At 29.6% G+C, this 25,683-nt stretch overlaps 1 protein-coding gene across 8 annotated transcripts in view; it reads left to right on the forward strand.

The window, feature by feature from the left end:
- dac (dachshund) overlaps positions 1–25,683 on the forward strand; it is a 334,381-nt gene that overhangs the window by 39,867 nt on the left and 268,831 nt on the right. For 6 of the 8 annotated variants that reach the window (XM_067046543.1, XM_067046576.1, XM_067046550.1 and 3 more), the window contains exon 2: positions 12,783–12,812. The exons of the other annotated variants lie outside the window; for them this stretch is intronic. In XM_067046543.1, coding sequence (XP_066902644.1) covers positions 12,783–12,812 — 30 coding nt within the window. The remainder of the gene's footprint in view (positions 1–12,782; positions 12,813–25,683) is intronic. 8 annotated transcript variants of the gene reach the window in all.

A 25,683-nucleotide genomic window follows, 5' to 3' on the forward strand; every position in this document is an offset into this window, starting at 1 on the left:
TATATATATAACATCACTGATTAACTCAATTCTACAATGCATGTGTACGTTTTTCAGTTTGAAAAGTCACCAAGTTTTGTTAAAACTAATTAAAATCCTAATTTCAATATTTTTATCTACCAACCTCTTATATCTTCTTTGGTTTTTATTCATTTTAAGAAGTGGGAAGAATCGAATTATTTATCTTTGAAATGATATATCATTGTATCTCTTGAAAATGATTAATTAAAATTTTTAAAAGAATTTTCATCAGTATATTACATATTAGTCAGGAGAAGGTCTGTACTTAACATTTTAGAATTTGTTTAATATTTTGTATTACTTGCTACTTTTAGATCCTTAAATAAATCTAAACTATATTTTCTGTTTTTATTTTATAGTTTCAATGTCATGGTATTAATTTTGGGTTTAAGAGTAGATAAATTAAATTAAAAATCCATATTTCTTACTAACTCTATTCTCCTGTTGCGTTTCGGCCGTCAGGCCATTATCTAGGAAAGCCTTAAAATTAATTCGTCCGAGTTTTAAATTGTTTTCTAATTGCAGGCTACTATGCTAAATTCAATTATTTATATTTATTATTATTATTTTTTTAATATTTAACAGTTTTCTTACTTACACAATACAAACATTTTAATAGTGGATAAAATGAGAGATAAGGTTCAAAAAGATTAACTTTTATTCCGACTCAGTCCTGAAAAATAAAGCCCGACATTCCCACTCCAGGGCTGCTTAGGTCCTCAATGGAGTTTAAATAATAAATAATAAAAATATTTTTGCTTTTAATTGTAATTAAATAAGCTATAAAATCTATATAACTGTTTAAATGACAGTGTTTAGAAGAAATGCACTGTATCATTTCCCGTAGGAGATGGATCATGAGAAAAATTTCCGGATGGTACTGAGATAGATTGAAAGGCTTTGTGTGTTTTGGCCGTAAGATGCGACAAAAGGCGTCTTGGTACGACTGTGTATGGTTTAGCTTTCGTCTCGCTGGTTGTGATTGAGGTGTCGAATCAGTGGATACCTTCCAAAGTCATTGTGCGGTAATGGTGTTTGGACAAGGATTCCCACACCGGCTACACATCTCCGAGAGTCATTCCATTAATCACCGGCATTTTTTCTTATCTTTTAATTTTCCTCCTAGTTTAGTTTTTTACCGCTGCGGCGAGGATCGGGTTTAGGTTGTGTGTTTTCCCTCTCCCGATAATGGGCCGTGGATTGGATACGCTGTCGGAACCATTCTGCTTCTGGCCAGGCCTCTCTTTTGATTTTCTCTGCTCCCTTTTGTTAAGTACACACACCTCTGATGGAGAATAAAGAATAGAAAAAGAAAAAGTTGTTTTTTACAGTTGTTTATTCTACAGAATTTACCTGTTCCTTTCATCTAATACTAATATAATCTGTCTTGAATCAGAAACCTATTCTCCTTATTGAGTGGAATATCGTGAGTCAGGCGTTGATGAGGAATTAGTTTATGATAATGCATTAATAATACTTTATTTATTTCCGTACATGTCTCTGTAGAATAATAATTCAATAAAAGTTAGTGGGCATTAGAACCTTAGAGTAATAAATAAAAGAAAAAATAATTAATGACATATGATAAATCGTATTAAAGTAACTTTTAAGTCTGTAATAGAAAAAAAATAAACGTCACACTAATGACTGATAAAAAAATTATTTGTCTAATTAATAAGAGTTTTTATGATATAATAATAAATAAGGAACATTAATTCTATAGGAACTGAGTGGATAAGAAATAAAGGAATAAGTGGGATTTCAAGGTGGAAAGGGTACGGGAGTGATGGGTGGAAGTAAGAATGAAATTTGGTTATAGTATTTAATTTTATTGTTCAGAAATGGGTATTGCAGGAACGAACAGAGGATTAGAATTTAAGGAGATCTGAGATGTTTATATAGATATTTAAAATTTAAATTCAAATAATTAAAAAATCATTGATAATTATATTTTAATATTTATGTTTTTTATGTTGTTTACAATTTGTATAGTTCCAAAACCATAAAAGTCCAGTTTTAAAATTTTTCTATAATAAACAGTTTTGTTACTATATTATCCCGTGGTAAAAGAGTTAAAATCCAAAAATAGTTAAAACAACTCTGATTGAAAATTTTTGGAAGAAATTCTTAATTTATATGATAATATAGTAACCAGCCTGTAAATAGAAAAAACGTCTCATTTTATGTTACTTTTTAATTAAAACAATTCTAATAATTTATTTGTTTAAAAATCCTAAATGTTAGGTTATTATTTTCTCACGTTCCTCCTGATATGAAACATACCTTCAAACCTTTCAAAATTTAAAGCAAGCCTATAGATAATTTTACCATTTTTAGCTGTATGTATAAAAATGTTACTTGATTCTTTCCTTTATACAATAGATGGTGTAGAGTTAGTTGGAGATAGTTGTATTCTATCTATAACCAAAAAGCAATCTGAACATAATATAATGATTATAATAATGTTACGAAATGACAGATGCAGAGTTAATGCAGCCCTTAGATAAGTCTTGGGCCATTTTAAAGTAGGCAATGATTGCTTCCAATTATAGACAGAGCACAATAAAGCTAACATCTTAGGATAGATACTAATGGTGAAACCATCCTCCTGGGAGGGCTCCTATTTGTGAGTAGTCCCTCCTTGTTATTATATTGTATTTAAATGGAAGGTGGGAGGTGAGGAGGGTATTAACGGGAGGAACTCATCGCCTTCGAGGGCGTTGACAAAAAACAAATGAGAAAAAGGTCGTTAGTGTTCTTCTAATTTCTGTTTTGAAATGATTAACTCTTCAATATATGAACTGTCAGTTGATTGCTGGCTCTTTTGTTGGTCTTCACCTGTTCTGTATTCTAGTGGCACTACGCTAGTTGAAAACGTATTAATGATTCTTATTTAATGATAGTAAAATACTAGAATAATTGCAAGTCATGTTTTTACCAGTTATAGTTATTTATAAATATATATGCCATATTATTCCTGCACATTGACTCATCATAGAGCCAATAATATTATGTAATGTAACTGCATAGTAAAAGAGCTTTTTTTTCTTTATAAGGTATCTGTTAAAAAAAAGAAAAAAAGACTCGAAACTTGACTGCTATTAATAAGGTCGAATAAAACAGTCATCTATCCGTCCCGGAGGACCATATACATCTAATTGGGAGTTTCGTTACTAAATTATTATGATAAATGAATTTCATCAAAAACAGTTAAACCATAACTGGATTTGAAAAAAATTCACCTATTTTATGATTATATAATAAATAAAAAAAAAAAAAATAAAGAATATTTTGGGAACTTAATGTTGAAGGTTATAATTTTTTTTCACTTTCTTGTGAAAAGTAGAAAAATATTCCCAAACCTTTTGAATATTTAAAGTAATCATTTAACAAATATTCTTTCCTTTACTTGTTAATGTATTACATCGAATATTACTATTTTGTAATGAAAAAGAATGTTTTATTTTAAATAAAATACTTTCTTATAATTTTCTTTATAAAATGAGAATTTTGTAGAAGTAATTTTATTTGTTTCTTATATTTTTGTGGGTAAATAAATACAATTAACAAAAATCACGTTTTTACCAATTATAAAAACATATGTCAAACTATTCTTGCTTTTGAACTCATCATTTTATACATAATAACTGCTTAGTAAAAGGGCTTTTCTTTTCTATAAAGATTTTTTTACAAAAATGTCTTTCCGTGTTAAGTACAAACTGCATTTAAAAAAATCGACGAGGAACTCAACTGCTCTTAAAGTTTCACTCCTAAACAGTAAACCATGAAATTCTCATAAAACCCGATTGATCGAACATATGGATCCAGTTCCCCTCAAGACCTCCTGAAGGCATAAACAAAGACTCCTGAAGAAGGCCGAAAAATCAACGAACCGTCGAACGCGAGCATAAGAACAGACATTAATAAAGTGGGATAACCGAAGGCTATTGTGGTGCCCAGCATTGTGGAAGCAGTAGCATTGTGGTATCTAGAAAACTGACGGATACCTGAAACAGACAGATGCGTTTTCATTTGAAACGATTCGCCCTCGTGTTCCCTTTTTTTTTTTTTATATATACAGAGCACGCCCCCTTGGACCAGTGAATCAAACCGCATTTTGTCGTGTCCCGAGTCCATTGTTCGATCCAGTAATTTATTATCTTTTATTCTAGCGGTTGGGAGGTTCAGATCAGTGAATCCATGGAACAATGACTTCTCCAAATATTTTTAAGGACTGCTGGGTTACAGTAGGTCATAAACAGATACTTGGGGTTGCTTTGATGTATTATTATGGGTTAAAAAAAAAAAGAAAACATAAAAATATAAGAGGGGGACGGTCATGGTTTTTTATTTATTGAGCCATAAAACGTGGGCAATAATTTGTTGTTTTTTAAAAAACCATTTCCCTAAGAAAATCTTTTTAAAAAAATGTTTATATATTTTATCAATATATAATGGAAATGGTTTATTCCCCATATTTTCGAGTATTTTGAGAATTTAATAAAACTTTTAATTTATGGAATATGAAGTTTCTTTTTATGAAGAATTCGATTTCGTATTCGTTTTACAGGGAACTTCGATAAATCATAAAATTAAAACTTATAATACATTTGTGGGAATTTTTTCTTAGTTGCGTCGTTATGGCACAAATCGGCAGGAACGGTTAAAAATATTTCTTTTCTTGGCAAATGTCCATTTATCTTCAAAAAGAAATATTGTAATGAAATACAGTAGTATAAACTTTGTTAATTATTCAATCAACTTAATATACGGCTTACTTAACTGAAATAATTTGAAAAACCAACCTGCTGGTGTGTGTGTATATGTATATAATATATTGAGAATATTCTTGAAGGAAATGAAATTTTAAAACGATTTTATTTTTTATAATTTTTCATTTAGTGCATCATTAGCGAAGTAGAAAAACTCAAAATTTGAAAATTGCCTTATTTTCCTTATGTCGAATAATGTAAATTCTAATATATAAACATTAGTCTCTAGCCTACAGTTGTATCAAAGACATAAAGGACAAGTGGTATAGTTAAACGTAGTGGGGATAAAATTACACACCGTGAGCCGGTAATTCATGCACCTACAATTACGCCATCTGTTCTCCTCGCTGGTCGTTATTAATTTAATTGCCTCCGAATATTGTGCCCGGTGGGGTCCGGTACTTGTCCAGCAGCCAAATCGATAGTTCCCCACTACCAACTCAACGACTCGTTACCTCGTAGTTTTACTAAAGTTGGTGGTGAGGGAACTTTGGAAAAAAAAATTAAGAATTAATACAAAAGAGGGAGACATCTGTAACAGACAAAAAACAAAAAAGATACAATCGGAAGATTCTAATCAGAAACGCCTTCTGTTTACAAAAACTCATCAACAGGAATTTTTCCAATTCAGGCATAATCAGGGAAGAAAATAATAAATAGACAAAATATAGCACATTTCACATTAAATAAATAAATTTGGAATAATATATATTCAAAAAAAGGATAATACTGATGATAAAATATTAATGGTAATGATAATTAAAATAAATTAATCGAATAAAAAATAACACATCTTCAACACAATTATACCTTCAATTTATCTAGTCCTTATTATCTTATGTATTTAGATGTCATGGAGTGATGAGCCACCTCTGGCTGATGTGTCTTTTTGGGCTGTTGATCTGGGATGTGTTGGTGTTTATTTTCTTATGTAATATTTATGATCATCTGTTCTGGAGATGCCTTGAACTAAGCGAAACATGGAATAGTGATTTGTTTATGGGTTATGGGGCTATTATCATTTTTCAATTGCATTTCAATAATAAATTAGGAAATTAATATTTTGTTTAAAAAGAAATTTTGTTTGTCCTGATGGTTTGTAAATTAATAAAACATTGAATTGACTTTTTTTTTTTTTTTTTTTTTAGTAGAAATCCTATATTATAATTTTAACGTTCATTTTTAAGACTATATTTTTAATGCTTACTTAAATTTAATATATTCTATCTTCAAGTATAATTAGTACTTTACAAGTCGTAAGTTAATTCATTTTTGCCTTGTCTTTGATATATTTTTTTTTATAAATACGATTATCGGATCAATTGGAAACAAGGTGTAGAATTAGAAAAAGTTAGTATTATTATTCATTAGTACACACCTGCCTTAACAACCCAACAACAGGTGTTGTAAACTTCCGTATTTGTGTAAAAAGGCCAGATGTAAATTCCAGTGGCTAAGGCTCAAGAAGTGTTTGATCAATGTAATTCTTCATTATTCTATAAATGCTAATTTTTATCTGAAAAAAGTATATATATTTTTTAAATGTATAAAGAGAACAGAATTTTAATTATAATAAACTAAAGAATCAACTTTGCCTGTTAGTTCGAAATTACTATATTTAGTACGTTTTTATAGCTCTACTCCCAGAGAGATTTATTTTAAAAAAAAATTATATACAATTTTGTTTTAGTATTTTATGAATAGGTTTAATCTCCGAGTGGAGAATATTAGAGTCCTGTTATGTAGATATAAAAAAATTGCATAATTATCTGAGCCTATTCGAAACCTTTTATTACTATTCCGTTTTGACGACAGTTCCGAATACGTTGTCCCGAAACGAGATTCGAGGATTAAAGATATAAATCGTGGTTGATCTTATTTATGCTCATTACGGGCGATGTGAGAAACATAATCGTGAAATCAAAGGATGAAAACCGGTTCTCCACCTCCTGGCCCCGTTTTGACCAAATGAACCGCTCCGCATTCCTTTTCATCTAATTCTTCATTTAAATAATTGATAGATAAAAATGTTTAGTGGTATATTTCTTAAGGTCCATTTAAAGAACATGCTAAATTGCAAATACATATGTGAATCGAGCCCTACTTATTATGGTGTTCACACACACACACAGTTTAATCTGAGGGAATCACACCAGATTACAGACTTTTAGCTATTTTATTCAAAATTCGTTCCATCTTCCCCTCATCCTCTATAGTACTTAGAAACTATTAGTTATAAATTTGAAAATTGTAAATTTTTTTTTATAAATAAATGGTGAGACAAATCTTTTTTATTTTTTAATTAAACATTTATTGAAATAATACAGACGGCCAATAAGTATTAGGGTCGTAAGTACACAATCATACCAAATGCACATATCAAATAAAAATATAAAATTTAATAAATAATAATAATACAAATTAAAAAATAAAAAATCTAAAATGGATAATAATAAAATAATATATTAATATAGCCTGATCATTCATCATTAAGGATATCATTTAACCTTCGGGAACTATTTAAAAAAAAAATAATAATATTTTTTTTACCACAACTTATTCACTCCCAGGTGAAATGAACACTCCAGCCTCAAGCTTCTACAGTTATTGGAAATTATACTTTAGTTTTGGATAGTCATAAAAGAGGCTGGTTTATCTTCTGAGGATATGTTTGTTTTCTTAGCTGATCCAGTTGTTCTCTATCTAGTACATCAAACTCAAATATTTCTAATGGGATTTTTATTTAATATATTGGATTCTGGTAATAAATGAAATTTATTTTGAACTTTTTTGTTGATGAAATTTATTCAAACTTTTTTGATCCAATGCGTCCTAAAGGCTTAAATCGGCAAAAACTGCAATCAATTTTTGTAAGTTTTCGAAGAGTAACGTGCGGACAATTGAACAAAATCGTTTCAGAATTCAATTACTCTTGAGAATCTATCATCACTATTGATATGAGGACGCATTTGACACCGAGTACTACCTATTACGGAAAACGTTGATTTTAAGAATTATAAATTATGTAATATAATCATTATATGCATTACATTTGATGACTAACTTCATAACCATTTTGAAATAATTTCGATATCAGCTCAAATGCCTTAGATAAGACAGACAAAAGCATTGTCGGAAGTATTGTATTTTGACACCATCCCCTTGGAGAAATGATACACTCCTCCCTTGGCAGATATTATTGGAGCGTGTGATTCTTTCAACAGGCGATGCCTTCTATTAGAGGAGGGCTATTGTAAGGCTTGGAGGCCGGTGGGCGGGGAGGTGGAATGGTTATCCATAAACGGAACATAAAAGGAAGAGATATATGTAATAGCTAGGGGAGATCCACCCTCTGACCTATCCTTCGGACGCTATTTACATGAGAAAGGGAAAAAAAGGACTAAATGTTTTCCCTTATAGGTACCATATTTCAACGGATAGGCGGACAATATCATACAGATGTAGCTTTGGTTATCGATCTTGCTTGGTCGTTACGTCTTGACTTTAATAAGTATGAGTTAAAGCTGAACACAAAAACCGCATTTCCTAGCCTTTCCTATATATGAGTAGCCGGTTTATTCCAATTTTTAAATAAACAAGAGATTAAAGATTAAAGATCTCTGTATTACATCCCACAGCATACTAATTTCCAATGGATTATGTCTGACACTGGCGTAACATATCTTATGCGGCGAATATGGGATCTATGTCTCTAGGAAATAAAATACTTCCGTTATTCTGGTTAAACTGTATAGCATATTAAAACACCGAGGAGTAGATAAAATTGGAAGGTTATTATGGTGGCCAAGAAAGGACTTTTTTGTCACAAGGCAAGTGTAGAATCAACTCCTAAATTTAGCTAGTTAGTATCTGGCAAATCATTTTTAAGAGGGAGATATTAAGAATATTTTTAACATTAAATTAATAAGTCGTTTAATGATTTTCAACAATTTTAGAGGGTTTTTTATGTGGTCTGTTATGAGCTACTGTTAATACGAAGTATGTTTACTACAGTACCAATTCGGGTTTAGAAGTGATTATGAACATATCATGGTTCTGAAAACATTTAGAGAGATCTCCTAATAAACCATAAAACCATTGTCTGCTTTACTGACTTTTTTGATTTTAACTAAAACTACTTCATTACTTTTTATTTGTGAAGGAAACATCAAATCCTCATTCCTTAAACTAAGTGGACATAAAGTAATATTTTCTTGCAAATCAAGCATAGAACGAAACAGATAAACAACAACTTCTCAGTATGGCTGAGTACGATTTTTGAATTTAAAAACTAGCATTTCTGTCTAAAAATAATCAACGATACCTGTACTAGTATTTTAGTTAGGCGTTGTGTTACTTTTTAAATGCAATTTAGAAACAAACTAAAAAAAAAAAACTAGCAGATTGATTACCTTTCTACAAAGGGTTGAAATTCGCGCTTGCAATAAGTAATTAAATTATAAAAAAAAATGATATTCTTAAAAAAAATATTACCAAATCCAAATCCAGTTGCAAGCCAACCTCCTACGCCATAACCCCATGAAACTCAGGTCGAAACGTCGGCATAAAATAAATACACATGGTTTTATTTATTTATGTTGTTCTTTGCTGACCGCACCCCCCAACAAATTTCTCCAATCATTACCAAAAACAGTTTTTTGTTATCTGTACAACTGTTATAATTGGTAAAAATAAATAATTTTTATTCTTATTTTTAAGTACTATTATTTATGTTAAACAAAACGAGTTCTTAAACATCAGTGATAATTAATATAATAACTTGTGGTAATATTGATCATGAACTATCCCTATCCAATTTGATATATAAAAATAAATTTATTTGAAATCTGGAATATTTATATTTTGATTTCAATCATACATAACATTTTATTTCAATGTTTTTATACGAACAAATGTACTACCTGTCTTGTTTAGGTCTGGAATCGTTTTTTTTTTTTTGGTTTTTTTTTATTTGAGAGAAAAAGAGAAAGACAGAAAGATATATAAGACGGTTCGAATTAGTCGAGGCGAGCCTGGAACGGAAACGGATTCGGAAAAGGCAAAGACTCGAGAGGAGAACTATAATTAGAGACGACTGGAGATGGAGAAAGGGTAAAATAATGCCCTAGAGCTGGAGAACAGTGTAGCCTGTAATGACTGCCCCATCAGTCTCCTACAACTTCACCTTTTTACTGCCAACTTATACTCGTATATTAGGCCAATGCCCACCAAGCTGTAGGTACCCCTCTGGTCTCTATTTCAAATGTCTTACTTTATTAGAACCGCTCGGGAACAGGGAAACGGTCTAATGCTTCAGCCGGTTATGGTGGACGTTTATCAACGTAACTACAATTCAGCTTACGTTATCTAATGACTATCAATATTGTTTTATAAAATACTAGCAGACCCGGTAAATACTTTGCCAATGCTGTATTTGAGGATGTATATATATTCATATATATTCATTGAACACTATTGAAACTTTGACATCAATTGATTTATAAATGATGTGATAAGACGTTAACTACAGTAACATAAATGGAAACAGCTAACTTCGTTCTATAATCGTTAATACTGGTCCCATTTAATTGATTTTTTTTTTATAAATAATTTGATTATCTATGATATTTTCACATATATACTCTATAAAATGTAAATAATTATTATATAGTTACCTTTTTATATAATGACCAGTGCTTCAATGTTTGGACTACATTGAAACAATTCAGACCGACTAACCTATCAAAGTGTGGTAAAACAATTTTTAGGGGTGAAACAAAGTTGATACTTGATTTTAGAACATCAAGAAACCCTTAAATACGAATTTTAAATTTGAAAATAAAATTACGCCTTTGATTTATTTTGAAAAAAAAAGTATTAATTTCAACATGACTCAATCATATGCACCAAACATGGCAATAATTTAGGGTTCTATAAACTGCAGCAAAGGGCACAAACCGGTTCTAATTAAACAAATTTAACATAAAGTAAAACTATGATTTGCTTTTTTCTAAAAAAAATTTGTTGACCTACTTTACTGAAATTCTAATTATGCTTTTTTAAATATATTTTTAGCAAATAAAAAATCATTTAATAGAATCACCAATATATTTTTCTTATTTTTCAGAAAAAACAAATCGATTGAAATATAATTTAAAAAATGTATACTTTTTGAACTACGGTCGAAAAATGCTTAATTTTGTCAATAACTTTTTTATTACAAAATTAGCTAAAGAAAGTACAAATCTTACTGTTTATAAATTAGATTATGTTATGTCTTATGAGTTTGTGTTACCCACGTTGTAAGCCACTGCATCTTAACTGCTCATAACTAGAAGTGGAATTTTGCAAACTTATAATAGCCTATTTAACTTAGGAGGAACCTACTGTGACTCTTAGGAACATGATTTGAAATGATTACATTATTTTTTTCTTTCCTCATGGATAGATAGTTTTAAAAGTGCCTTTAAAAAGATGATTTTGGATTGGGTTCGGGATGAATCCGATGATGAAATATTAAACTTCAAACGTGCTAACCTACTCCCCAGCGCTGACACAAAACGATGAATCCTCACCTCTCCCTATAACGGTTTTACAAACGCCTGATGCCTAAACGTGACCAAAAAATAGACTTTTTCACCCCGCGTTAGGCTGCGAAATAATACCGAGAAGCAAGAGTTGGAAAGCTATTCGAAGGCAGATGGAGATAAAAAACAGACATGAACAGCCTCGTACAAAACCCACATTATGCACACCTTTTAAATTGGACAAAGGTTCTTCGATAATTGCTTCCCCATATATGGCAGGGTGTCTGGGCACGCTTATATACACTTGTCGCTCTACCGTTAACCCGACGTGAAACAATTACACTTTTGTAAACCTCCGGCGTATTGTGAGTATATTTTTAAGAAATTCTCATACTGTCTATTTAAAGAGTACAATGAGTCTTTTCTCCTTTATCAGATAATTTTAACTTTCTTATAATAACCCGGAAAAAAATCTATTAAATTATTTATTACACGTTATATTTTTTCTAAATTTTTTTTTTTAGTGGCTATCACATCATTTTAGTATACATAATTGAATTATTACTCAAATGTGTTTTTAGAATAATATTCAACTTGGATTGAGTTTAATTCGGTATTCCTTGTAAAGAAAGGTAAATCTTAATTAGCAAAAAAGGAACCAAAGAGGTAATGTAACCAAAAGGAATGGTTTTCTCTCTTTTTTTTTTTTTTTTTACTTTTTTGTTTGGAATATTAAAATAAATTTTATAGCTGAACAGAAGGAATGCCTGTTTTGAGTTGAGCTTGCCTGGCTGCTGATGGGTGAAGGATTTTGTTTTTTTTTCTAAAGGAGGTGCATGGTGGTGTAAGGATGAAGATAGAATGAACAAGTGCAGAAAATAGGTTTAACTGTGTAGTTTTTCTCTAGTTTTAATTTTTGTATAACATTTGCAAGTCTCTTTTAATTTTTCTATTACTTTTTTTCATTAAACTAATTAAACTAGACAAGTGGTTGTTAAGAAACAATCCGAATCAAAAGGGTGCATTGGAGGGGGTGCACGTTACTCGAAAGAAAAGTTATTCTATAAATTTTTCAAAAAAATATTTTTTTTTTTTTAAAGTTTTTTTTATTGTAAAATAATAAAGAAATAAAATAAAAATTGTGATTATTTAAAAACATGAAAGTTATAAGAATCTTTGTTTTATTCTCCATTCATTCAAATAATGGATTTTTTTTTAATTTGATCTTTCATTTTGATATATACCTTAGCCTTTTAAAGGATACGAAAGAAAATTTTTATTCTGAAGATAACGTTGTCCATTAAACATTTAATGAATGTATTAGAAACTGCAGATTAAACTGTTCCCCTAAACCCAGTTTAATTATAGGCGATTTGAAAACTAAAATAGACCACGCCGTGCACCCCACCCGCACCCTGAGACATGGAACTAGTTAGACTTCTTTTCTTGTTCTTGTTCACAGGTGTCTGATGACTAACAAAGCCACAGAAAGGTAGGCCCCTACCCCCTCTCCCTCGCATGGCGGTATGTCAAACAACAAATATACATACTTTTTAAGCATACCCATAAAATCCCTTGCCAAGCATGTTAGTATTGTCCCAAACCCGTATCACCATGCGCATCCCGCATTCTAGTAACTGAGCTTGCTGTAGAGTTGACAAAACGTTTGTAAATTATAAGCCTTGTCGCTTCCTAGCATGTTGTCCGGTTTGGTTATTTAGTAGTTAGTATTTCTGCTTATATTTATACAGTAATAGATTATTTTTTAAATTTAAAATCATTCTATTTATTGACTATATTACTTTCTCTGATTTTTATTTTTATTTAAAAATGTTTAGCTAGTAGAAATAGATGCAAATAAATTTTTTTTAAAGGAACGTAATTATAAATGATTAATATCAATAAAATTTTTTTCTATGTGAAAAAAATTAAGTGTCTATAACAGAAATTTTTAAAGAAATATTTTAGATTTTTTTTTCTAATTACCACTATAATTTTTCATTGGATTAAATTTAGTAGTTCTGGAAATAAAGATAAAAGATAAAAGGAAAAATTTTACGAAAAACCTTCAAACTTGTAGGAAAGTATATTTTATCTAATTACATGTAGCGAGCATTAGTTATGCCATATTTTATACCAATTTAAATTAAATTATTTAAATTCCATCCTTCGTTTAATCAAACTGTATATTGAGTTGAACAAAGGAAGCGAATTAATATGAATTTCGTTGAAAAATTGTCTTTGCTATTTTTTCTTTTCAATTGTTAATGAAATATATATTTTTGAGAATGTTTAGGTTCAGTTAGTAATAAACAACTATATTTTAGTGAAATTTCTAGATTTTCATTTTAAATTTCATGCCCTGCAGTGAAAAAAAAACTACATATTTTGTTATCTAAAATATACAGAATACATTTCGAGATTAATAAATTGAAACATTGCATTCAATTGTTTCTATTTAATAATCTTAATAATTCTGTTTATTTTAGTGTTTAACAAATAGTTTAGAAAATGCTTTTTTTCAACAAAAATGTTTTTTTCGCTGTAGAGTATAAATATGAGAAAAAAGAAATAACTTGAAAAGACCTCGGATATAGTTGTTTATTATTAACCGAGCCTCAAAGTCCTCAGTATATATACTGAGGAACATATCATGGTTTAATTATCTCAAACATTTTTCTAGAAACAATCATCATCAATTTTTATAATAATAGGTACTTAGCCTTTAATCCGGTCATAGAAGAGCTGTTTTATTTTTTGTAAACTATTTCCAATTCACACTTACACTTTATTATAATTTTATAACCATTAAACATCATTTTTATTACATAGTATGTGTGTCGAATTTCTTATTTAGAGGAATAGTATGAACATATTCTTCAAATCGGTGAAGTGGATGTAAGATCAGAAAAATTCTATTTTAACACTAAATTGAATATAGAATTATTATTAAATCATCCATCTAATTAATAATAATATAAATAACATTATTCAACTTTTTAATTAAATTTTCTAATTTTCACAATTAATATGTTTTGAAAATTATTTAACCTATTAACAAAACCGCCTATACCGTCCACAACCGATCATGTAATATCCAGACCCCCTATAATAGGTTACATAACCCGTTGTGACCTAGGGCACTGGAGGCGATAGGAACCCCGTGGCCCACTGGCCCACATTTCGGCTCGCCCCACTCTGCTGATGCCACCCCTTGTGGTTCATTCCCTCCCCAATCGAGGGGCGAGTCTGCTCAATCCTTATGGTTGACGGTATGGTAATGCCGTATATAATGGCCTTGTTTAGAGATTTTATGTTTTTTTTTTACTTCTCATAAGCAAAATACATTTGAATACAATCGAGAATATACTGAATTTTTAGTCTTACGTAATAAATACAAAGGTAAATAATTTCCATTATTAGTAATTTTTATTATTGTTGCGACATTGTGTTATCGAATGGAAGGATAAGGTTCATTTCGTTTTCATGGCCCATCAATAAATTGAAAGGAACCTTGAGTCCAGACTAGTTTTCCTTTGATATGAGAAGTTCGATTTTTAGAACTCTGTCGGTCATCGCCGTAATTAAAGTGAATCTTTAATTCTATCTTAATTCTTCCATTGATTATTATTACTTTATCCCACTTTTTTAAAATTTAAAATAAGGAATTTTATTTTTAAAAAATCCCAAACATCATGGCTTATCAAGGAGAAACTTTTGTTTTCAAGCATAACGAATAGTAAACAATTACAAAATTAAATTTTTTAAAAATATTTGTCAATTAAAATAAATTAGATCCATTTAGTCTCAACATTCTTCACCAGCGTTAAATCCTGTTCATTATCAAGGATAATCAATTAGTTAACAGCTTTAATTACAATGTTATTGTCAATATTTTTAGAATCATTATTAATTTTAAATTAGCATACTTAAATTATTATTAAATATACATATAGTCAATTAACCTATAAAAAAACAACTTAATATAGAAAATCATATTTATTATTAATTAATCAACTTACAACATTTCATATTACATTATCTACATTTGTCATATATAGCATTTATTATTATATTCCATGCTCTATTTTCTTTTTATTATTATTAGTAGTCATATTAAACCTAATTATACAGAATGGCCAAAAGTCAACTATATATATATATATATATATATATCTTTAAGGTTAATAAAAATCCCCATAATGATTTAAGTAAACATTTATCTTCTACGATAAATAAAAAATATTTTCATTTCTTTAACTGTGTTCATATAATACTTACTCCTTTCCTTAAAGGTCGTAGACATTATTTACTATTATTTTTCTTTGAGTTATGTTTTAATAAAGATATTATATATTTTTAAAATTTAAATTAACTTGATTAAAAATTGAAGAACTTAATGGCAAGTTAGTTTTCCTCACTAAAAGAAAATATCCTCTACTCCAACGTCTTTAATTCTCTTCAATAAAGAATCGACCGAATCAAGATGAACTGTTTTCGAGCGAATCATTTTGAGTTGGATTCTTTTGGAGGAGTCAACTGCTCATCTCTACTTTACCTCTCAGTACAGTTTACTTTTCGATTACTTTCTTGAATTTTCATGGTATAGATTACTTGTCTTTTATTATACCTTTATACTTTTATTATTTATTAAATACTATATCACCATTGGGTATTTCTTTTCCTTAATAAATTACATCCAATATTTTTTAACTGTAACTCGTCAAATATTTAATAATTGCCATATTATTATATTTAAAATCCGATTCTTATCAATAATGAAGCCATTTCTCCTTTTCCTTAAGAAGTAAATAAGGAATTTGTTGAAGGACCCAACCTGCCTGGATACTCCAAGAGCAGCTCTATACAAATTAAATGGACATTTACGAGACAGGGGTACCTCGTAGCTGACGGCTGTTTTACATAAAGGCGCATCCGATCCAACAGTTACAGTCCCTACTGTAAATGGTAATCTCGAAAGGACTGTAAATCATACAGTTCTCACCGCTACCTAAGAAATAAAACCGGCGTGGCTTATAAAACTGTTTATGCATATCAAACCACATCCCATAAACGACTGATACTTCTGGACCTGGACACGTTGAAATGTTAGAGGCACGGTTGATCTAAGCCCAATAACTCAGTCATTGTAGTCATTTAAATAATTCTGTTTATTACAAGCAATCAGACGGTCGTTGCATTGAAATGGCCGTGAATTCAGTAGAAACATTATAAATATTCAAATATTATTCCATTTTTTCTACTGTCAGATTTATATGAATCTGTGTATGTTAAAACAGTAGTACTAAATAATACCGGTTTGGTACACAGTCGGTAATCCTTTATCGTAAAATGAATAAAAAAGAAAGAGTATTCTTAATAATTATTTTTTTCTTTTTATATTGGCAGTGGTTAGTAAATTTACAAAGAAAGAAAATATTATAGTTTTGTTTAAAAAAATAATTATATGATTGATTATCCACTTCTCCTTCAGATAAAAAATATGTATAACTAAATGTATATATAAGCGTGTGTGAATAAAAAACCTCTTATATAAAATAACATTTATTTCATATTATTTTATTTTGAGTCGCAAGGAAAACTTGAAATATAACATAATGTGACCGATGGAATTGTTATAAGTTTTTAAGAATAAGGCCAGATAAAACTATTAAAATAATTTAAAAGTAAAGTATTTAAAATCATAGATTTTTCGAAATAAAAAAATAATAATAGTATAATAAAAATTACTTTATTTTTTTAATAAAAATTTCAGAATACAAACATGTGAAAAATAAGAGGGAAAAAATTGCGAGGACGCCTAATTTTGGAGATGCCTGCTATTCCTAAAAAAAAAAAATAAATAAACTGACAAATATCAATTGAGTATAGATAATTATCAATGAAGTATAGTATATGACAAATATAAGATAATTTTAACTAAATGTAATATGACATGCCTTTGTTTATAGTCATTTTCATAATTTGGTTGCCAGAATTTTAAAATAAAATCAGAAGAAAAAATAAAAATAATTAAAAATCAAAAGATTTAATATTTTTGTAAGAAAAAAATTAGTTTTTTATAAAACTTTCAGGATGCAAAAACTTGAAAAATACAAGAAAAAATAAAGATGGGTATTCCTAATTTTGAAGTCATCTCCTTGTCTTATAAATCAAAATAAACTAAAATTAAAAACCTCTTTCAATGAAGTATTGATAATTCTAACAGAATTTAATGTGGCACAGTTTTGTTTTTAGTTTTTTTCATTATTTAAGTTTGATAAAAAATTATCTTTTTGATATTTAAGAAAATTACTATTTTTTTGTCCACAAAACTATATATTTGTATTGTAAAGAAATGAATTAGAAAGAAACGTTCAGTGCTGCGATAAAGAGAAAACGAAAAAAGTTTTCAACTATTTTTAAGTTGGCCAACGTTTTGACCCACTATGCAGATCTTCTTCTGAGTAGTTATCATGATTTGAGATGTTTACTAATACATAAAGCAAAATTTGAATTAAATTTAAATTAAAATTCCTTTGGGTAGATAGCAACACTACTCTTCATACCAGCCCTAAGGAAGACCTGCAGTTGGGTTGAAACATTGGCCATTAATACTTTAAAACTATTATTATTTTACCGCAGCTCTGACCATCTCATATAATTATATAAATTAAATTCATTTAATGATATTTCTAGGAAAGAATTATTCGATTAATGAAACAAATAAACGTCAATTTATTAATATAATTTTAATTAAAGGCATTACTGAATTTAATTTCTTCAATTCTTCAAAAATTGATGATTCTTCTATTGACATTGTTATCGAGTGGGTTTTCTCAAAGAGAACATTTCTTCACCAACATGTTCTCAATGCTAAAGACCAAACTTTTTTAAACCAACACTGGACTGGAGAGTAGGGGATGATGACATGACGTTTCTATAATGAAAGAGCAGATGTTTGCAGGCGAAATGCCAAGTCACTACGCGTAGTGTTTGTGTCGCTTCGTCCCATTGTGTACGTTTTTTATTCTCTTTACCGACCCCAGTTATACTTGACTCCCTTTTCAACTACCGTTTCGGTGATTGATAATCCATTTAAAAAAAGGACAAATAAATGGAGACATTCTAAGTTAGTTTATTCATTCTACGGTTGAGGGATCGCTTCAGAGGACTGTTAACCAATCCATCAAACGTAAGAATATTTAATTATTTTTTTAAATATTATGTTTTATATTATAAAGTTAAAAAATTAAATTGTTTAATTTGACATTTTCTATTAGGATTATGACTTGAGACCAAATTACTGTGCACTAAAAAAAAAAAAAAAAGCTCAGTAAAAAACTCAAAATATGTAAAATCGTATAAATCCAAGTATCCATCCAGTAAAAATTTAAAAACAAAAAAAATAGGTTTATCCCTGTTTCTGCAGATCATGATAATTACCAAGTGTAACTGTAAAATGTACAAATAGTTGTAATAATCCAGAAACCTGTAATATAGTGCAATATAAAACTAATAACATCATTTTCATGATTCGAATTTCTATTGGTGTTTGGCCAAATTTGAAGTTAGGAAAAAAGATGCAATTGCACAGAATTCTGGTCTCATCAGAAGATGAGATATTTTATCAAATCCTATGATTTTTGTGCTCATTAATTTTTCAAATATAATGTTTGAAATATTTCATAATTTAAAACAAATCATCTTATATGAAAGAATCCAAAGATAAATTATTTTATGCTCCTTATGCAAAGTGTAGCAGATAAAAACCAAGAAATTACAGGTACCAATTCTACACCTCAGGGATAAAAAAAATTAGTCTTGAACAATTATCATCCGATTTGGAACTCTTTTAAGGGAAATTTAAATTCAAATTTTTGTTTTGTAATTTTCTATTTGTTTAATGATTGCCAACCTATATAACACTAACTTTGTCAAAAAGGCATTTCTTGAAATCTATTATCATTCCATAAGTTTTCGATGAAAACCCATCTCCATTTGAGTTTGATACAATATAATGAACCTTAACTAAACGATCCATGGACATACATATATATTTCAATTTATTTTGAATGCTCATATTTTCGGCCAAACAATTTTTAATGATCATTACTGTGAATGATGGTTTTTAGAGTTTAAAATATTTTAATAACGTCAGTCTATAATAATAAAAAGAAAGTGTACTATTTCAGGATACCATTTGAAAACGGATGATGATTAACAATAATATTATAGAATAGACTCCTGAATTTCCTTTAAATTTGAAATTTAAAGAATTAATTTTTATTTTCTCATTATTTAAACTTTTTTTTTATATTTGATATATCTTTTTGAATATATATATGAACATATTTACTATTATCAGTTTATATCATAATTTGTTGAATACCTTTATCCACCATGTCTATTCCATTATCCACCCTATTTCATATTAATTATATTAATATTAAATTATAATTTTTTATTAGTAATTTATTAAATATTAACATCCTTGAAAGACGAAAAAACATCATATTTGGTATGGAGTTCGAGCAATAATAAATATATGCATTATTTTTTACTGACTAAAATCAAAATTGGTTAATTTTTGGTTAAACCATTTTAAAAAGCAAGAATTAAAGTTAAATAAAAGATTTTAAATAAAAAAATAACGAAATTTTATTTAATGTATTTTATAAAAAATGTTTTATACTTAATCTTCTTAAAATTTTATTATGAGAAAATAATAAGTACTGTGAAGTTCTGGTGTTCATAAGATTCGTAGATTATTTAGATCTATGACAAAGTTTATGTAGTGTGGCAAAGTGCCTAGGAAATTCTAGAGCTACTTCAGCCAACCAGATTAACGTTGTATGTGAAGCCTACAAAGTATGTATACCCTGCAAAACGGGTGCATCGGTAACGAAGTTTCAACAGAAAGGGTTAGAAGTACAGCCATGATGGCGCAAGGCAAGGGTGTGGAAGTAATACGACTACCAGATGTACTCAGGGTGGAAACACAAAGCGGTTGGACCCTTTCACGCCTTATCTACTGCTCACCTTTTAAAATGTATCAAACCCCAACGCACTTGACAGACTGTTGAGGGTTTCGGTAAAAAATAGATAGTAAAAAAAAAATTGAACAAGTTACCGTAGAAGAGAATAACAGTGTACATTTTCGTATACTCCTTCAAAGGCTTGTTGGAAGTCTCTTTAAAAATATATGTCTTAATTTATTTGTATTTTTTTCAAAAACATTAAGCATACCGATCAGTCTAATTATAAATATGTTAAATAAAAAGTGAATAACGTTTTTGAAAATTTATTGAATTTTCTCCAAAAAATTGAGGTGAACTTACATTTGTTACGGTAGTGATTCTTTAATAATTTTCTTAATGAGAAATATTTCCTAATTAAACAAAAAAATCAATATCGAAATTTATAATTTATTTTCAAATATTGGAAAGAAGCATATACAATGCAACTAATTAAAGAATACAAATCTATAAAATGTATGCTATTATTTACTGTTACGCACAAAAGTAGATTTTCAATTAAAATTCTTTAGAAATAATTGAACGTTTAAAACATTCCGATTCCTCCACGTCTCACAAGCTCGTTAGTTGTACCTCTTTAGTAATATGGAAATAAATATTAAAACTTTATACGGTTTCAAAGGGGAAGAGTTGTAAAGAGACAGCTTACGGGAGTTATTAAATGTAAGCCTACCGACTTTATGGTGATTCCGGACTTCATAAACATTAAGCTTTTCAGTTCATGTAGGCATTTTACGATTTAGCGAGGGAAACCGGGAATTTATATCAAAATTAAAAGTTTGAGCATTCTCTTTTTCATTAGATCCACGAATCGTGGCCGATATATGGAAGTAGGAGTATTCGCTTCGTTGAAACGTTGCACCGAAGAACCTGAGTCCCTTATACGACTGCTATAAAAGGTGCACTAGCAATGTTTTATAGCCTTATGATGTTTTATCATAAATGGTTGAGACGTTTATGATGAATAAACCGAGACTAGAGGAAACATTTAAGCTTAAAAATGCATTGGGAGTGGTGCCAAGCGGGTATAATGTTTAGCATTTGATGGCCAGTACGAACATATATGAAATTGTTTTCATTTCTAAGTTTGTTCACAAGGCCGTCTTTTTCTTGAGAAACAAAGTAGCTCACAATTAAATTTATTTTATGTTTTAGTCTACACCATTTTCGTATTTGAAATCTCATTTATTTTATAATTATTTTTTATTAAACTATTGTTAATTATAAATCGATATAATTCCTTAAAATTGTTTCATAGTAAATTTTTGGACTGTTGCTAACCTTAAAATAAATTATACTGTACTTATTATTTATAAGTATTATTGATCGTACAATGTCAATTATTTATTTAATATGTAAATAAAAACTAAATCGAATTAAAAAAATATATAGTTTTTAATTTATATAATGATATTTGTTAAGTTTAATGATGACGGCAATTGAATAAAGCGTCACAAACTACTAACATTTTCACAAATTACCAGAAGTTTTTTTTAGTTTTGTTTTTTGCTTTTTATACCCTTGCAATATTCATTTATTTATCAGGCTCCTTCAAGTATAATTAATTTTGACCTCGTACAATTGTTTGTTTATGTATATTTGTACACACATGGAATTTTTCCTCGTTTACAAGCATTGTAACTTGAAAGCATATTTTCACGAACAACCTTAATGGCGCCAAAGAGGAAAATTAACATTTGCAAACTAAGTGCAGCGAATAATTATTATTTTTCCTATATGTAGAATTTGAATATCAACCATGTTTTTCACGTCCGTTTGTTATAAATGTTTTTAAAACAATTAGCATATATTGAACCATAACTAGGCCAAGCGGTAAAGTAAATGTTTTAGCATAAATGTCTAATTTTACCAATTAGAAATATGGATCGAACATACAAATTGGAGTCCAATTGTTGTAAATGTAGCTGATAAATGTCTGTGAGGATGTTGTTAAGTTTTCATACATTGATTATTTATAACGTTATTTTTTCGTGAATATCAATATTATAACAATCTGACTATATATTATACCAGCTGTTATTCATACAAAGTATATGTGCCAGTTTATAAAATTTGAAATTTCTTTGTTTTTTCGCTTTCATTATATCAGATTATGTTTGTGTGTAAATTAAGCATATAACTGCATATTAAGACCAATTCATAATTTTTATTTTTGACATTCGCTTATATAGGCATTATCGTATGTTTTCTCTCTATTGTTTTAGATTTTTTTTTTAAATTCTTAATGTTATTTTTATTTTTTATAATTTAATCTAATTTGTTTATATATTTACTCTTAATATATTTTATTATATTTTTATTAATATCCTTACCGTCTCAACTATTCCCTCGATAATCTCATTCATGTTCTTTCATCCTTCCTACTATATCAAAAGTAATAAAACAAATAATCAATTATTAATAGTTATATTATAAATAACAAGTCTTTTGTACCTCAGGAAACACCAAATTTGCTGTGGATTGTACAAATAAATAATAAAGAGACTTATTTAAAAATAAAAATTAACATTTATACACCGATAAGAATACTTTTAGAAAAGAAATTAATAACTGTATTATTTAAACTGTAATATATATATCTTATTTATAAGGAGGTCGTTTGGGTTGTAATCATGGAAATAAAAGAATTGTTTCAACTATTTATTAATGGCCAGCACTTCCATATACTCACCAGAACTTCATCAGAGCTAAAATAAAAAGGTACAGAGTTGGTAAAGCTAGTGTAGGAGTACTCAAGTGACATGAAAATAAAACAGATATAAAGGTAGAGGTATAAAACGACATCCATATGAACGAATTATAACATCAAGCATAAACAAATATCGACAACGATTTATCAACAAACCTAAAAATGAGCTATAAATTAATAAAAAAAATATATAAATTGTTAAACAGATCTATTACTAAAGATTTGCAAATCACAGAATCATATTTCCTTTCTTATCTTCCTTATTATTTTTGATTTATGTTTAATGTCAGTTTGTTTGTATGGATGTCTTTTTATACTGCTACCTTTATACATGTTTTTAATTTACATCCTACGTTTATAATTATACGCTTTAACTGCTCTGTATTGTTATTTTAGCCTTTATGAAGTGTGGGTTGAAACATTGGCCATTAATAAATAGTTAAAATTTTTTTTTTTACCATAACTAGGACCATTTCCTTATAATACACATACGATCAATTATAAATGAAATTTTATCTTAGTTTTATTTGATGCAAGACATCAAAAATCGAGTGGTCTAATGTAGTTAAGGTTAAGCTCACTGATGAAGGTGCCAACTCCCCTGATATGAAGTAGATATGGATTGAATCGAAAAACAATTCCCTCAGCGAGATAAACCTGTTTCCTTCGGTAGAGACAAGGGAATCGGGACCCCCGAGGACAAAGTGGAAATGGCGTTAACAAATGGAGCTACTAACAGATCAAATTCTTGAAGGGGTTTCCCGCGGGGCGCCCCCGACCCTCCTCTCCTTCGGGACTAGGTTCATTTTCACTGTCGTCTCCAATCTTTCTTCATTTATACCCTTCATCAGTCTTCTGCGGCTGTTGCCGAAGATTGCCCTTCGTCAGTTCTCCTAATTCGAGATGAATGATCTTCACAGATTGAAAACAAGAAGTAAAAGATATTTCGAGACCGTTGTAAGTTACTAGAATCCGAAGTAATTAATTCAATTAATTCTTCTTGCAAAGTAGCCTGGAAGGAACTGATGCCGTAAATCCACCTACCTGTGCCTTATAAATTTCAGATGAGGGAAAATTCAGGCGAATTGTTAAAGAACCTGGAAATAAGCAATTCATTTCAATATGAGAAACAAAAGAAATAAATTATAGCCGCTATTCGGCAGAAAGAGAGAGGGGAGTAGATTTTATGAGAGGGCGTTCGGAATCCTCCTTCTCCCACTCCCTTATAAATTGTAATATCCTGCGAAAAGGCTCTGGTTATTTCCAGGGCGGGCCGAGGCGGAGAGTGGTTAGGGGGAGAAAAATGTAATGAAGACACAAAGGCTATTTTTGGGGGTCCCCGTCAAACGTAAAAGCATTTCCATTTAAATGAAGTTGTGAAGTTTCCTTCGCGAAAGGAATGGAGGAGGTTTTACCAGCGTGAGTTTTTCCGGACCGATATTTCAACGGGCTATGAATAATAATTTCGTTTTAAGTGCTGGTTCGGTTTTGTCTTCGCAACGCCTCTGAATGCATCCTAGCAAGATCTTCGACGTTCTTCCAAAATGTTTAGACGTTTCGAAGCGGTTCATATCAGGAAGTCCCAAAATAAAAGATTTAATTTGAAGAAGCCCAGTCGAATAGCAGTACCACGCTTTGACACTATCACTAATCGACTAAATAAAGCTTTCAAAAACCACCTAAGTTCCTTAAAAACCTTCCCTCGAAAATAGTGTTAAATGATACTACGACCTCTTTTATCTGCCCTGGGCGTTACTTAGGAATCCGTAAAGTATCTTAGATAATAAACCAGCATAATAATTAAAAATCAGAGAATAATGTACAAAACTTATCCATATTTTATTCAAAATCAAAACTGTTCCTAACAAATAAATTGGTACTCCATAAATCAGTGCTAAGCACCATCATAGCCTATGCCCGTAACATATGGAGCTTCACTAATTTAACCAACTTAAAAAAACTACATATATTCCAAAACAAATGCTTAAGAATTATTTATATTCTTATAGCTTTATCATTCTTACAATGTTTATATGTTGTTTACATTTAGCCATGATGAAGCCCTTCAAAGAGGAGCAAAACGTGTGTTACTGTTTAGTACTTTTTCCGGCTATTTCGTTTACCTTCTTGCCCGCTACCCAGGACTATCTTCCTTCAATTAATGACTTATCTTCCAATAAACTTAAATCCTGTCAAACAATAAAACAGTGATTGGAACAAACACCACTCTTCCTATAGATATGACCTTTTTCTAGGACTTAGGTTGATGAATACTATGAAATGATATATCTAGCCTAAACAGATTTCGTGCAAAGTCTATTCGTTATTTTTCATTTTCATTGCAATGCCAAAAAGACGTTTATCAAAATTGGCAATGAGCTACCTATAATCTGCAACCATAATTCAAACACTTGGAAATAAAATTTAGATATTGTGAAATTCATTGGACAAGATGATGAAGGGCGGATTGTGCAGTTTTGTAACCCGGCTAACGATGCCCATGTGGCAAGTTACAGAACTATTGAAAGCTTTTGTTGCGAGTCCCCCTCCAACATCCCCAGCCCCGGCCCTAACGGACAGCCATCGACGCTTCACTTCTCTCTTATTTTTTTAAA

Source organism: Halyomorpha halys, unplaced genomic scaffold, assembly GCF_000696795.3.
Source record: "Halyomorpha halys isolate HHAL.00 unplaced genomic scaffold, Hhal_1.1 Scaffold257.1, whole genome shotgun sequence".
Classification (NCBI taxonomy): Eukaryota; Metazoa; Arthropoda; class Insecta; order Hemiptera; family Pentatomidae; genus Halyomorpha; species Halyomorpha halys.